The sequence below is a fragment of the Pteropus vampyrus genome, unplaced genomic scaffold (genome assembly GCF_000151845.1).
Source record: "Pteropus vampyrus isolate Shadow unplaced genomic scaffold, Pvam_2.0 Scaffold48, whole genome shotgun sequence".
In the NCBI taxonomy this organism is placed as follows: domain Eukaryota; kingdom Metazoa; phylum Chordata; class Mammalia; order Chiroptera; family Pteropodidae; genus Pteropus; species Pteropus vampyrus.
Genome location: NW_011888829.1, coordinates 4,292,441 through 4,306,710, shown reverse-complemented (window position 1 = coordinate 4,306,710; position 14,270 = coordinate 4,292,441). Strand labels below are relative to the sequence as shown.

At 36.9% G+C, this 14,270-nt stretch overlaps 1 protein-coding gene across 1 annotated transcript in view; it reads right to left on the bottom strand.

Annotated features, from left to right (window-relative positions):
• MTPN (myotrophin) overlaps positions 1-12,294 on the bottom strand; it is a 57,172-nt gene extending 44,878 nt beyond the window's left edge. The window contains exon 1 of the mRNA XM_011359506.2: positions 11,898-12,294. Within this exon, the coding sequence (XP_011357808.1) occupies positions 11,898-11,969 (72 nt within the window). The 5' untranslated portion in view covers positions 11,970-12,294. The remainder of the gene's footprint in view (positions 1-11,897) is intronic.
• Between the last annotated feature and the right edge of the window lie 1,976 nt (positions 12,295-14,270).

The following is a 14,270-nucleotide window of genomic DNA, read 5'->3' as shown; positions in this document are numbered from 1 at the left end:
TCTTCAAATTTTTTTCATCTATGTATTTTACTGGTAGTTCTGAAACAAATCAATGCAAATGATGGGAAAAATATTCTTTTGGAATGAGTCAGATCAAATCCTGTCTTTTCACTTCTTAGCTGTAGGATGTCAGGCAAGTTTCTTAATTTCCATTTCCCTAACTACAGAATAGAGAGAAAGCCTACCAGGGTAGTTGTGAGGATTACATGATATGCATATCTATATGTATATTAATTTATTATGAGGACCATACGTGGCAAGGAGTAGGTACTCAAAGAGAAAGCATTCTGTTCCCATTATCTTCCATTTTGAATTTGATGTTTGATTTGGTGTTGATTCTCCTCTATACTGCAATCAAATATGACTTTTTCTTGGATCTTAAGACAGTCTATTCTTTTTATATAGCTATATGTTTTCTCGACACATTTGTATAGCTGCTTTCTAAGTTGTATTCATATGTCATGCATTAAATAGAGAAATACTTTATTCAGAACCCATACAATCATCTTATTTATCTTTCCTATATATGTCCTTTTAACTGAACCTTCCAAAGAAAACTCATTCTCAGAAGAATTATTCATTATTGTATTTCCATCGCTATTGAATACAGTGGCAGGCACTGCAGGTGCTCAATTGATATTTGCTGAATGAATTATGAATGAACCAGTGAAAACTGTGCTAACTGCCTTCTCTTTCACTTCTGGAGTTGGAAATCAAGCCAGGTCATAGGACTGGCACTAGGGCTTGGGAGAGAAAAATTCTGGAACACTGTTGGTGAAAGACCTTTGACAGCTGACAAGATTTTGTAGAAATTCTTTTCAGTTTAAGGATCTAAATTAGTTTCTGTTTGCATAATTACAAGTAATAATTCCTAATTTTCAGTATATTCTAGGCCTCTTGTGTAAGGCTGAAATTTACTGCAGAGATCCTATGCTTTCTCTTTTAGAGAATTTCATTCAATCTCTCTCTTCCCCCATCTACATATGGCTTTCCATGCCTTGCTTTTCCTTACAGTTCAATATCTTTCAACCATAAACATTTCTGAATCATATTTTTGGAAATGCTGATCCCTAAAATAAGTTTTATATTTCATCATACATTTAAATTATTTTAGATCTCAAAAACTCTCGGGGAAACGAAATTAAATCTAGTTTATTAGACGACCCAGTTTTTGCAACTTCAATGTTATGTAAACAACGTGAGCAAACACCCACTGGCCAAATTCAGCCTGCAGCCTGTTTCTGTAAATTTTTACTGGAACATAGACATGCTCATTTGTTTATGTAGCATCGATGACTGCTTTTGCACAACAGTAGACATGGTTTACAAAGCCATAGTCTCTAATCACAACTACTCATTTCTTAGGAAAGGACCTACATAAAAACAACACAAACGGTGAATATAGTTCCAATGTGGTAGGCACTGCTTTGTGGATTTTACATTTACTATCTCTTCTGAAAATCAGATTAAAATATATGAATTGGGTACTTTTATAATTCCTATTTGCAGATGAGAAAGCCGAGGTTTAAATTAAATAACTTGACCAGGTTAATAAATGGTAGGGTTCAGAGTCAGACTCAGGTCTACTGGAATCTAAAGTGAAAGCATACTCTTCTATAGAGGGCTTTAAAAGAACAAATAATAAGGGTATTTTCCACAGATTTAGTTTGCAGCTAGAAAGCTTTCAATTTTATTGGTTTGATGGTCTGCATGCTTTTTTATATTATTATAAGTAATGTGGCATTAAGTAAAGGTTTTGATATTTGTTCATTAATAACAATGAAAAAGCACCGGTGACTTTATTCTTCACATGGGAACGGCATAAAAACTACCTTTACTTCTACTGAGACTGTGTGGTTTAAAAAATTCTAAACTGAAATTCTAAAACGATGGTAATGACATTACAAGTGGAAGCCGGCATTAATATTTATACAACTATTGTCAAAACAGCATTCCAAAACTACTGTAGCAGTGTGGAAAAGTTGGATGAAGTTCACTGACTTTAAAACAATAGAGTTTGAAAACTTATAGCTATTTCCAAAAGAGAAAATGAAGGAACATCATTTTTACTAAGAACATCTATAACAAAAAAGTATATGGTAAAACTTTAAAAACAACAAAAGCGTTAATTCCTAGAAATACCAATTAAACCCAAATTGAACTAAATTATATGGCAGTTAAGAGACAATGTGATAAATACTGGAAATACAAAGATAATTTCTATCTTCAAAAAGTTCACAGCACAACAGGGGAGACAGGCAGGTAAAAATTAATATGGGGTTCTCAATTGCAAGAACAGAAGCCAAGTCATACTGATTAACAGAAATGTAATGCATTAAAAAGATGTTAAAAGTAGCTCTCAGATTTGCTGGGAAGGCTGAAGAACCAAGCGGAGTAAAAGCTCAGGAATCAAGGAGGTGTGAAAGAAATAAAATCAAAATCTGTCACAAGAACCACCTGGGTACAGAAGAGATGTTACAATGGGCACACTACTACTTCAGTTTATAGAAACAATGTTTTACTGCTGCCTCTACATCTTTTACTGTGCCTGAGTCTATCACCTCCAGACAAAAGCATCCAACTAGCCATGCTTGGGTTAAGGGCCCATTTCCTAAGTATGGGCAGGAAAAAGCAATTTATTTGTCCTTTCTGGCTTTTGTGGTGGTGGGAACCAGGATTTCACCAAGATTCACACCAGGAACTCCTCAAACACAAGAAGAGAATGCTGGGAAACCCCACCCCTACAAAAGACAAATGCCCCACTACAAACACTGTATTTTCAATCAAGACCTGCAGAAGAAATATTTGGTAGGGGGAGTATCAGTTCTCAAGTTTGAGAGTTACTATTCATATATCTAAGTAGTAAAAAAAGACTTAGTCCACATATTTGAGTTTATTAAGCCTCTGGTTTTCAAATTCAAGTCCAGTGACTTGCCAGTCAAGCCAGGAGCCCACAGCTCTCAAGCAACTCTACACTAGAGCATAAACACAATAGGAAAGTTCTACATCAGATACCACGTTGGCATAAATGAGGGATTAACTGCACAGTCAGGGAATGCTATGTAGAATGAAACTTTAAATATAAGCAAAAATTTACAAAGTAGATGGGGCAAAAAAGAATATTCCAACAGAGGTAATAGCCAGCATAAAATATTTCATTAGAAAACACTATAGTGTAGTGGAAAAACTGAATTTAAGTCCTAATCCTAATTAGCAGTATGATCCTGGTCAAGCCTTTAATATCTAATTTCTCTTCATCTACAATATAAGTGAGCTGGATGGTCGTTAAGCAGTTTTGCCTCTAAACAAATTTATGGTTATTATCAGTAACAATGGCTAACATTAGCATTCACCACAAGCTACCAAGGAAAATGGTACACAGTTTATACATATAAAGTAGGTATTATAATTACCCTAACTTTTCCCAAATGAGGAAAATCAAGCTCTGAGCTGTTAACTATCTCACCTAGAGTAATCCAGTTAGTAAGAGGGCCAGAGTTGCAGGGTTTAATTCCAAAGCCAATATTTAAACACTACGCTGTGGTTTCACCAATAATGTACTTTCAAATTCCCAAAGGACAGTGTTGTAGCTTCAATTATATTATGGGTAAAAAGTTTATTATCTGCAACTTTTTGGGGGGGGGGAATTTAATTTTCCAATGGCCAAGTTTTGACCCAAGTATTAAAACGTTATTTTATATAAGCAAATAGACATCTTTCCAAAATATATCATGCATGCCTCTGGCTTAAATGAGAGAAATGTAGACCAAATACAAACTTTTCTTGAAGCCTGAGGTTGCATTTATACATATTACTGTATGGGCCTCTGGAACTTTAAGGTAACATGACATTTTGCCCATTCAGTTTTGGGGGTCAGCTTATGTTTTGATTTCTTCTCTCACTGATTTTAGGAATCAGTTTCTCTCCACCCTTGTAATGTTATGCTGACTTAAAAAAAATCAAGTTTCTAAGCATCAGAACTATCTACATACAGTTGACCCTTGAACTATGCATGTCTGCTCTTTTGCAAATTTTTTCAATATATGGTCAACCCTCCATCTCCCTGGGTTTCACATCTAGGAATTAAACCAACTGTGGATCAGAAACAGTATTTTTGATCTAAAGCTGGTAATCTGCTGATGTGGAGGGCTAACTGTATACATTGATGTATGCCACTTTATATAATGGATTTGAGCATCCATAGATTTTGGTATCTGCGGAGGAAGGCAGTCTTAGAACCAAATCCTGCAGATACCAAAGGATGACAGTAGTTAAATTTGGGCGAATGGAAAGTTATACATGGATTTTTGACTGCACGGAGGTCGATGACCATAAACCTCACACTGCTCATGGGTCAACTGTAGTAAAGATAGTCACAAAAAAATTACTTTCAGCAATATTTCTCATTACAAGGTGGTCTTTAATGTAATACTATAAAACAACTCTTAATGATCAATTCTGCTATGATTTGATTACCTAAGCACATCTCGTTGTTTCAAATACTTTGATATAGAATAGTCCCGTACTGCACCATATCCTCCTAGCCTAAGATATTTCAAAAACAATTAAAACCTAATGCATTATGTTCTTCAGATCGCATGATGCCAGCATTCCAGAAAAGAAGTTAAATGCTTATGAAGACATATGGGTTAAATGTGAGGTAGGTCCAAAGAATCCTCATATTTTTTTTCTGAGACAACAGAAAAAGGAAAAAACTTTAAAGGAACCACCTTCGAAAATTCTAAAGAGAGTATCAGAGGGAAAGTGGCTCTATTCCAAACTGAAACATATTATGAAGCTATGATCATTAAAACAATTTAGTATGGACAGAAAAAGAGTAAGAAACCCAAATACATATGGGAATTCTGTTTATGATAAAGATAAAATTCAGATTAGTAGGTAAAGAGGAAGTATTTAATAAATGGTGTGGAAACTGTTAAAAAAACAAATACACAAACTATATTCCTATCTCATGCCTTACTTCGAAATAAATAACAGAAGGATTAAATGCTTAAAATGCAAAAAACAAAACAAAAAAACCCCAAGAAATTCTAGAAGAGCAAAATTTATTTATAATCTTAGAAGAAATAGGTCTCTGTAAATGGGACACAAAAACCCATCTCACCAAAGGGGGAAAAAGTGACATATTTAACCACATTGAGGGTAAAGTTGTTGTAGAACAAAAACAACAAAATAGATGAAGACGAGTGATAAACTGGGAAAAATTTTTGCAAAATATATGACAAAAATTCCCTTAATTTGTACAGAATCCATACAAATAAGAAACAACCAACTGCCTAAGAGAATAATGAACAAATTATAAAAAAAAGAAATCTGGGGAAAAGAATACAAATGCTAATAAAGTTTTAATAAGATAATCTCCTTATTCAAGAAATGCAAATAGAAACAACACATTATTTTCCACCTATAAAATAGCAAAAATTAACAATTCTGATGATGCCCAGTTCTTCAGACGTTGCAAGGGAGTGATCAGTCTCACCCACTGCCGATATGAGCCTCAGCTGATAAAACTCATCAGGAAGGTAATGCAGTCTCAAAGTTGTTGAGGAATATATATAAAGGTAATCACTACAGCATTAATTACAAAAATAAAAAATTGTTTACCGTAGAGCATTAGTTAAATTACGGTATACCCTCAAAATGGTACATCATGTACCATTTTAAAAAAAGGTGGGGCATATGAATAAATTTCAATGTGGAACCTAAGATGAATTATCAAGGAATTTAAAAAAGCAAAGTGCAGAAGAGTGCACAGAATTTTTTTTAAGTGGGAAAATGGATGAGGAAGTGAATTTGCAATGTTTTCCTGAAATTAATTATGTGAATCTGTTAAGAATGGCTGCTTTGTTCACAAGGATGGGAGAAGGGAGTCACATTGGTTGCCTTTTCTAACTTGTACCTGAAATAATTTAATTTCACTTTTTAAAGTTAATAAAGGTTATCTAGATGGTAGAATCATGGGCCAATTTTTATCTTTTTTATACTTCTCCTTAAAAATACGTAATAAGTTTTATATTTTAAAGAAAGATATCTACCACCTGGGTAGGGGGAATAGCCAATGGGACACTTTGTTTTACTTTATTTTATTTAATGCAGCTTTATCTTCTAAAAAAAATAAGCATATATTATTGTATAATTGAAATCGGTTTTATTACACTCGTCTGCACTAGTGTAAAGATAGTTTAAAAATCTCAAAGCGAAACACTACATATAGCATGCACATCTTCCTTTATATTCTATTCGAAGAAATAAAAGACTAATAGAAAGAAAAGTATCCATACTAAACTTTCTGTATCTATTGAGGGCACATATATCTTATACAAGCTGATAAACAAGCTGATATACAAGCTGACTGGGTCATCAGCCCTGCTGTAGAAAGGCATAACACAGTGAAAAGTTTTTATGATAAGAAACTAGTAATTTTAAAAAAGAAAAAAAGAGAAAACCACATAAAATAATTGCAAGAGAGACTGAATCAGAACCTTTTTTAAATGAACCTTTTTTATTCGGAAGTGAAAAGGGATCCCAATTAAGTCTTACAATTTCTAAAAGATTAGAGTTGATAACTTTTCTCGGGTTCAAGAGATCCTATCCTCTCACTGGGTGTACCACCGTGGCTTCTTAAACCTACCAGAGTGTCAAAGGCAGACGTAATCAGAATGGGGGCTGGAGAGGGAAAGGAAACCACAGAGAAAGGGGAAGTTAGACACCTGATGTATAGTATTTCACAGCAAGTGAAACAGAAGCACAAGTAAAGGAGTATGTATATCAGACCTACTGGAAATTATATGGGACTTATCAATTCGACTCAGAAACCCTCATCTCTAAGAGAGCTGGACCCTCAAAATCGACTGCAAAGCTCACCTCTAAGTAGTCTCGATGGATAAATTCCATCCAGATGTCATTATTTTTCACACTTATATACTCAATAATATAGTATCCCCTGAGTTATGTAGCATTATTGAGTAATAAAGGTGAATGGTATGAAGTGTAATAGCAGGGGCTTTGAAGTCACAGACTGGGTTAAAATCTCAGCCTCACTACTCATTATTCAAGGGCCTCATGACCTTGGGCAAGTTATTTAACCTTTGCTTTGGTCTCTTCATCTCTAAAATCTCTAAAATTAGTTTATGCTTATGGGTTGATGCGATAAGTGATGTTATACCTGTACACAGCATCACAGAGCTCGAACATATAAAATTTTGAGAGCATACTGTATGGAAAAAAAGTGCTATTTAATTTAAACCATTCTGAATAGAAATCGCAATACTTTTGTTTCTTCCTAAGGCAAACGGACACAATTTGACTTTTTCTGTGCTACACGGGATCATAATTATAAACATTAATTACAACATAAGATTATGTGGACTATAAATACAAAGAAGTTTCCATAAGCTATCGAATAGTCTCTTTATGGACACACCTTGAATCAAGATAGCCTCTGATGAGATTTAGTTTATAGAGCTGTTGTCTCTATGCTATTTTCAAATTGTTACATTATTTTTAAAAATTGTAGCCATTTTTTCTATTCTTTATTCATAATCAGAGATAACTTGTCCCTGTCTCTTACCAGCTCCTTTCTCATTTTCTCCACGTGCTGATTCTAGCTTACTGTGAGCTAAGAAACCAGATAACCATTTCAAGGCTGACTGATACGGTGAAAAATATGTGGGCTGCAGATTCAGAGCGCTCTGGGTTTGAATCCCAGTTGTGCTACTTACTTTGTGACCTTGTTAAGTTACTTAACTTCTCCAAGCTTCAGTTTCCTCATCCTTGAAATGGGAATACCATTATCTATATTGAAATGCCGTGGTAAAAAGCAAGTGAAAACTTACGTAAAAATGTTAACAGAGTGCTTTATAGTACCTGGCAATAGAAGCCATCCTCTCAATGCTAAATGTCTTTATATAACTAATGAACTATATTGTAACTGTAGCTAATAAAAAGAATTTATTTGGAACGTATGCTTTCAATGTGTGAAATTCCTTGGCACTATACTGAGGATACAAGATGGAAAATATATATAGCATCTACCCTCTAGAGGCTCAGATCCTAATTAAAAACAGATAATTTGATAAATATAAACGAAACAGAAATTTGACAAGTGAAACCGTAAAAGCAGCAGCACTCCATCTGAAATCAAAATGTTTTTCCGGAAGAGGAGATATTTAAGCTAAGAGGATAAATAGGAGCTCACCAGGTTGGGAGTTAGGGATTGAGGTGAGCAGACTTGGACAAGGAGGATGACAAAGCACATGGAAAGTTGTACAAGAAAGAAACAGCATGGCAGGGTCTGGAGCAGAGTGCGCAGGCAGAGAGGTGAGTTTAGAAAGACAGGCACAGGCCAGATCATAATGGCCAAGTATGCCAAATCAAGGAGGAGTTGACCATTTTTTAAAATAAATAAAGGAGAATGACAAAAGTATTCTAAGAGGAGTGAGGGAGGTTAGTTGAAAAGATTAACACGCTCGGATTCATATTACAGCATGATCCCTCCAGCTAAGATGTGCACGGTGACAAGGATGGAGGGGAAAACTATAGTCGAGGAAAACATAGTCCGGGTGGGAGAGAAGCAATAACTAATCTATAGTAGCAATGAGAATGAAGAGTAAGTAAATGAGAGAGACTAAGAAGGTAGAAAATTCCCCAATTTCTAGTTTGGGCAAATGGTTGGGTTGCATTGGAGGCAACAGGAATAGAAATAGTTTTAGAGAAGAAAATATGAGTACAGTTTGGAATTTATCTGAACAGAGCTAACCATTAGGCAGTCTGGAGCTCAGATGAGGGCTGAATTAACTCCAGTGGGAGAAATTAACATCAAGGCAAAAACAAGAGACAAAGGCAAAAATAATGTCATCCAGAGGAAGCATACAGCTTGAAAATTAAGCTATGAATATCTACTATCACTGCTCATGAATATCTTATTGATTGTCTTTCACTTTTCCAATTGGACAAACTGAATTTTGCGAGGTGTTACTTATAATTTGCATACTACTTTAAAAGTATGAAAGCTTTTTCACGTAGGTCTGCTGAATATAGATGCTTAAGTTTCTCAAGCATTGTCTAACTTCTTCACGATCGTACCAGATCTAGCAAAGTGCTTGGGACCTGAAAGGTGCCCAATAAAAATGTTAAAACTAACTAAATATAGCCTTTAGGTCAGTCAAGAAGCCAAACTATTTCAGATATTGTTTTAACGTTACAGGTGAACATTTAATACGAAGTAATCTAAATTTTTCTTTATATGCTGCTTTTTCCATTTAGAACCATACAATTTTCAATGGTTTGGGAACTTTGAACTGATTTTTAAGAGTTTAAAAACTTACCCCAAACTGATAATTGATGCCTATCCATACTTCAGATTTCTGTGCAGAAGTCAGAAGCAGGTAGAAAAGTACAATTATTTTTTAATATTAATTTAAAAAAAGAATACCAAAATGCTTCACCTACGAGTCTATTCTTTTATGTTAACAACGTGAGTGATCTTCATAGGACTACAGGCTAGAATATTTTAAAGACTCTCACTCCTTAGAAGAAAAACTAAACAAGTCCAAATGTGTCTTCATGCACTTTCTTTGTGCACACTTACTTAGATAAATGCACATTATATGAACTCAAAAAAATAGTTCAAAAATTGCTGGATGAAAAAGGTGAGTCAATGAACAGGCAGGGAAGATGGCTGCTGAGCAGAAGAAACTGTTCTAAGGACTTGAGATGTGAATAGACATAATAAGAGAGCTCAGTAATAAAAACTGGAATGCTAGTTTTTCTTTTGTTTTTCTTGTTGTTGTTAATTTTCATTAAAAAAAGACATTTTAAGAGGCTCAAGTTACTCAATAAAAATGAAGAAAGGAAAGAGCTCAATGATCTGTTCATAGGATTACATTACAGTCAAACCTTTTTGGATAAACCAGTTCTCAATACTTCCTTTAACTTGATATAGAGGCCTGGAAGAGACATGTCTCTTTGAATGTCTATCCTTGTTTTCGTTCACATCTTTTTTTGTTAATGAGAGTAGGCACTATGGTAGTGACATAAAAAAACAAAATCAAACCGAACATAATGTCCTAACTTAAAAACTAAGTGAAAACAAATTAATTCATTGTTCTGGGCACATATTTCTACATGAATGTTTTGTGTGATTGAGAACTCTTTACATATAATTTCTCTGTCTGGATGTGGACCTGGGAATGTCTTACTAGAAATGTTGGTATACTTTCACAATTACATGTTAGATTGTGAGAGACTCCATTGAGAAGTCAGAGTCTGTTTCAGAGTCAGCAGTTTAGTTCTGGCTTCATCCTTTGTTATCTCTGTAATTTTGGATTTTTTTTTTAAGTACCTATGGGACTAATGAAAGTACTGCACAAGACTGGAAAGGATGATATAAAATAATGTACTGGCAAGACACTACATAAATTGTGTTATTTTTGTAAGCTCAGTATTTGTCAACTTTTCGTATTTCAAGTTTCCACAATCACAGAAAAACAAAAACCCACTAACTTCCAGTACTACTGTGTCCAATCATACTGTGTCCAATCACTGGGATGTGTACCACGGATTGAAGTGCTGCAAGTCATTTCTTCCCTTTAATCTTACATCGAAACATCTAGTAAGTCAGGTTTCAGACTGTTAACTAGCAGAGAAGGCAGTGAACAGTGCCCTAAAAATCCACTGCAAATAACAACTAAGCAAATAATTTGCATGCAAAAAGTCTGCATGTAATGGAATTAAACAGAGTAAAAACTATTAGTTTGCCTTGCACAATCCTACAAGTTTTAAGAAACTCTGCTTTTGCTTATTTGCTTCCTAACACAGATCTCTGAAACATAAACACAGCACCATACTGGTGTTCATACACTTTGAAGACCTAAAATCTAGATTGGGTTCTCACACTTTTTGGTGAGCAATATGCACTCCATGGTTATGTCATAAAGTTATACTTCTGTTTTAGAAGATTCCTTTTTAGGTTTATCATATCAAAATAACATGTAAGTTCTCTCATAATTACAAAAGGCAGTTTCAGGGTCCGAAAGCAGGCCAGCATGGAATTTTACCAATCCACAAACATGTGGATTCGGTTTTATATTTTGAGTTTAGTTTTGAGATCAGCTGTCTTCATGATTTCATCCTCAAATATACTGACTAAACTGCATTACTACTGATTACAAGTGTAAGCATTTCAGATGGAATCAAGGAGAAAGATGAAGTAACTTACCATTTGTTTGAAAACTACTCAGATAACTTAAACACTCCCAGATGCTAACTGACAAGCTTACCACTTTGAAGCAAGTTATGTTTTTGCTGTAGTGCGGGAGAGGAAAAAGGCCACACCCAAAGTTAAGAATCCCGCAGTGAAGTTTCTTTTAAACTATTACTATTTTGGGTACTCTTCTTCACGGTCCACGAACATTAAATTCATTAACGGCCCACAGTTAATAAAAAAAGTTCCTCTGATTCTAATCACTCAGGTCACCTCATTCACTAATGGGCAGGTTCAAAATGGAGAATCATTTCATCCCAAAAGATTTAAGTAACTCTGGCGTAGAAGAGGGCCTAACTCAAAGGATCAGGGCTCAGAAGTGACTCAAAAGAGCCGGTACCTCCCTTCCCCTTCCTTCCCCCAATGGGTCAAGAAGCAAGAGCCTGGCTGTACCAACACAGCAGTGACCTGACACAACGCGACCAAGGTATCCGGACCCTTCTCTCAGTTCAGATGATCCCTGACTCTCCTCTCCCCTTGATGCCACCTCCATTCAAGACGCCTCTCCCCCACCGCCCCACCCCCTCGCCAGCCCAGCTCATCAGCTTCCTCAGCCTCATCTCCATCCCACCTCTGCGCTCTCGCCTACTCCACTCGACTCGTCGCCGCTTACCTTGGCCACATAGTCTTTCACCTCGTCCAAGTCTCCGTTTTTCAGGGCCCACATGAACTCCTTGTCGCACATCACTGCAGCGGGGCAGGCCGGCTGGCCGGGCAGAAGACGAGGTGGCGGTGGCAGCAGCAAGCGGATATCGCCAGGCAAGAAGGAGACAGGGCCGCCGCACGGAGCCGGAGAGGAGAAGGCGGGGGAGGCTGCCAGGCGGGCGGGGCAGTTGGCCGCTGAGACCGTTGGGGCGGGAGAAAGTTCTCTTGCGGCCACCGGGCCCAGCCGAACAGGTTCCGCCTGGTCGAGAAGAAGTAGGAGGGTTTACACTTCCGGTTCACTCCCAGCTAGGACCCTCCCCCAACTTCCTCTTCCCTTCTCCTCTCGGGACCCCGCCCCGAGGGCCCGCGGGAGGAGCAGCCTGTGTGCGCAGGCGCAGTGCGCAGTGGCTTGACAGGCGGGCTGACGGGCGGGGGAGCAGTGGGCGGGACTGGGAGGCCAGTGAGAAGGGACCCGGAGGGCAGAAAGTGAGTGAAGGGAGAGTTAGAGTATGTTAGATGGGATCAGAATGTTTCTGCACGCCATAAATAGGAAAAAACTTAAAAACAAACTTGGAGGGCATCATTCTCACCTCAAAGAGTCCAGTGTTACTGTTTGAATTCCCTTCTTTTCTTTCCCTCTCGCCCCCTTTCTCCTTCTTCCCTCTCTTTGCCTTTCTTCCTCGTATATCAAGCATCCCTTTTAACTCTACTAGGATATAGTTAAGAGAGATGAAATAATTCCTGCGCTCAAAGAACTCTTTAGTATTGTGACAACTGTGTGAATCTAGTGTGCCAATATGATGTATAATGTTCTGTGGACGGAAAACTTCATTTCTCTGACAGCAAATGATACCCAGAACTAGGACTTCAGTGTGATGCTACAGAGCAGAGCAAACCTGACTGTTCTGTACAATTGCATTTTTAAAATTTTGTGTTCATTTGTTTTAAAGAGTTTGAAACTTCGGGATCTTTCTAGTGAAGCCAGTCTACTCTTCCTAGAATTTGGCTGTAATACCTTGAGGCATAGCCACCAGGCAAACTGTGCCTCAACCTTAATGATCCAGATGTGCACACCTGAGCATAGTGAGATCCAATAAAAATGCTTATTGGAACTATGATACAGTTAAAGTCCATTAAATAAATAAACCAAACTACTTTACTATAGGCTTGTTGCCATAAAGTATAAGGGTTTAGAACACAGACTCTGGAACCAGATTGCTTAGTTTTCAAAACAGGACCCAACCCTTAACAACTTTGTGTCACCTCAGGCAAGTTACTTAATTCTTCTCTGTTCAGTTTTCCACACGTATAAAATGTAATAACAACGGTGTTCAATAAATGTAATTTGGGGAGGAGCTATCATTTAGAAATAGCAAATAGAGATAGATTTCAAATCAAAAGAAAAATTTTCAAATACTTAACAGCAAAATGATTGTTATTTTGTTCATTTTACTTTGTGACCATTAGAAATACGCCCGTACACCTAATGATGACATACTTCTAGAACCAAATCTCAAAGAGGGATTTGTTAGGTAAGTCCTAGAGTCTCCATCACTTTAACTCCCATGTGTGTGATCTTTGAATTAGCTCATGCTGACAGTTCTTGATTTATAGCTCTAGCCCAGACTTCTATGTGACCCATTCCTATATTTAATTTCTTATCCATTTGAATGTCTCAAACTTAACATGTTCAAAATAGGATTTAGTCTCCTCTAGATTTTTAAACCTAATTGTCCCCTAGACTTCCCTATCTCTATGAATGATACCCCATCACTAAAACCAGAAAATTGGTGACAGTTCTCTCCTTGACCGAACTCTAGCCAGGTTCCTGAGTCCTCTTCCTGACTAGGCCTCAACCTTCATCTGTAAAGACTTGAACAAACACAGACATGGTTTCTAATAGCTCAAGACCACATCCCTAATATGGCCCTAGTCATTCTTAAAGTTTCTGCTCGATAACACTTAAAGCTGTTTAAAATTTCTTTTTTCACCATTTGTTCCAGCCAATACCTAAGGATAGGTCCCTGTCTCCCAGTCTCTGTAGGAGGTTAGAATTTAACTTCCATAATTGCCAAGTAGCAGACACAGCAGGCCTAATTGTATTTACACTAAGCTTCCCCCCTCCCCAATTTTTTACTTCCCTAAGACCTCACTCATCCATTCCCTCATTATCCCTTTAAAACACCCAGTCACTTCTGTCCAAGCAGAGTTCTGTTCACAGTGGACTCTCTTCCCTATTGCAGTACTTATTTACTGATAAAAATCTTTCCTTACCACTTTAGTGTCTTGCTTTATCTTTGACAATGTGTATCATAAACAACTCTTACCTTTCCTTCTTATT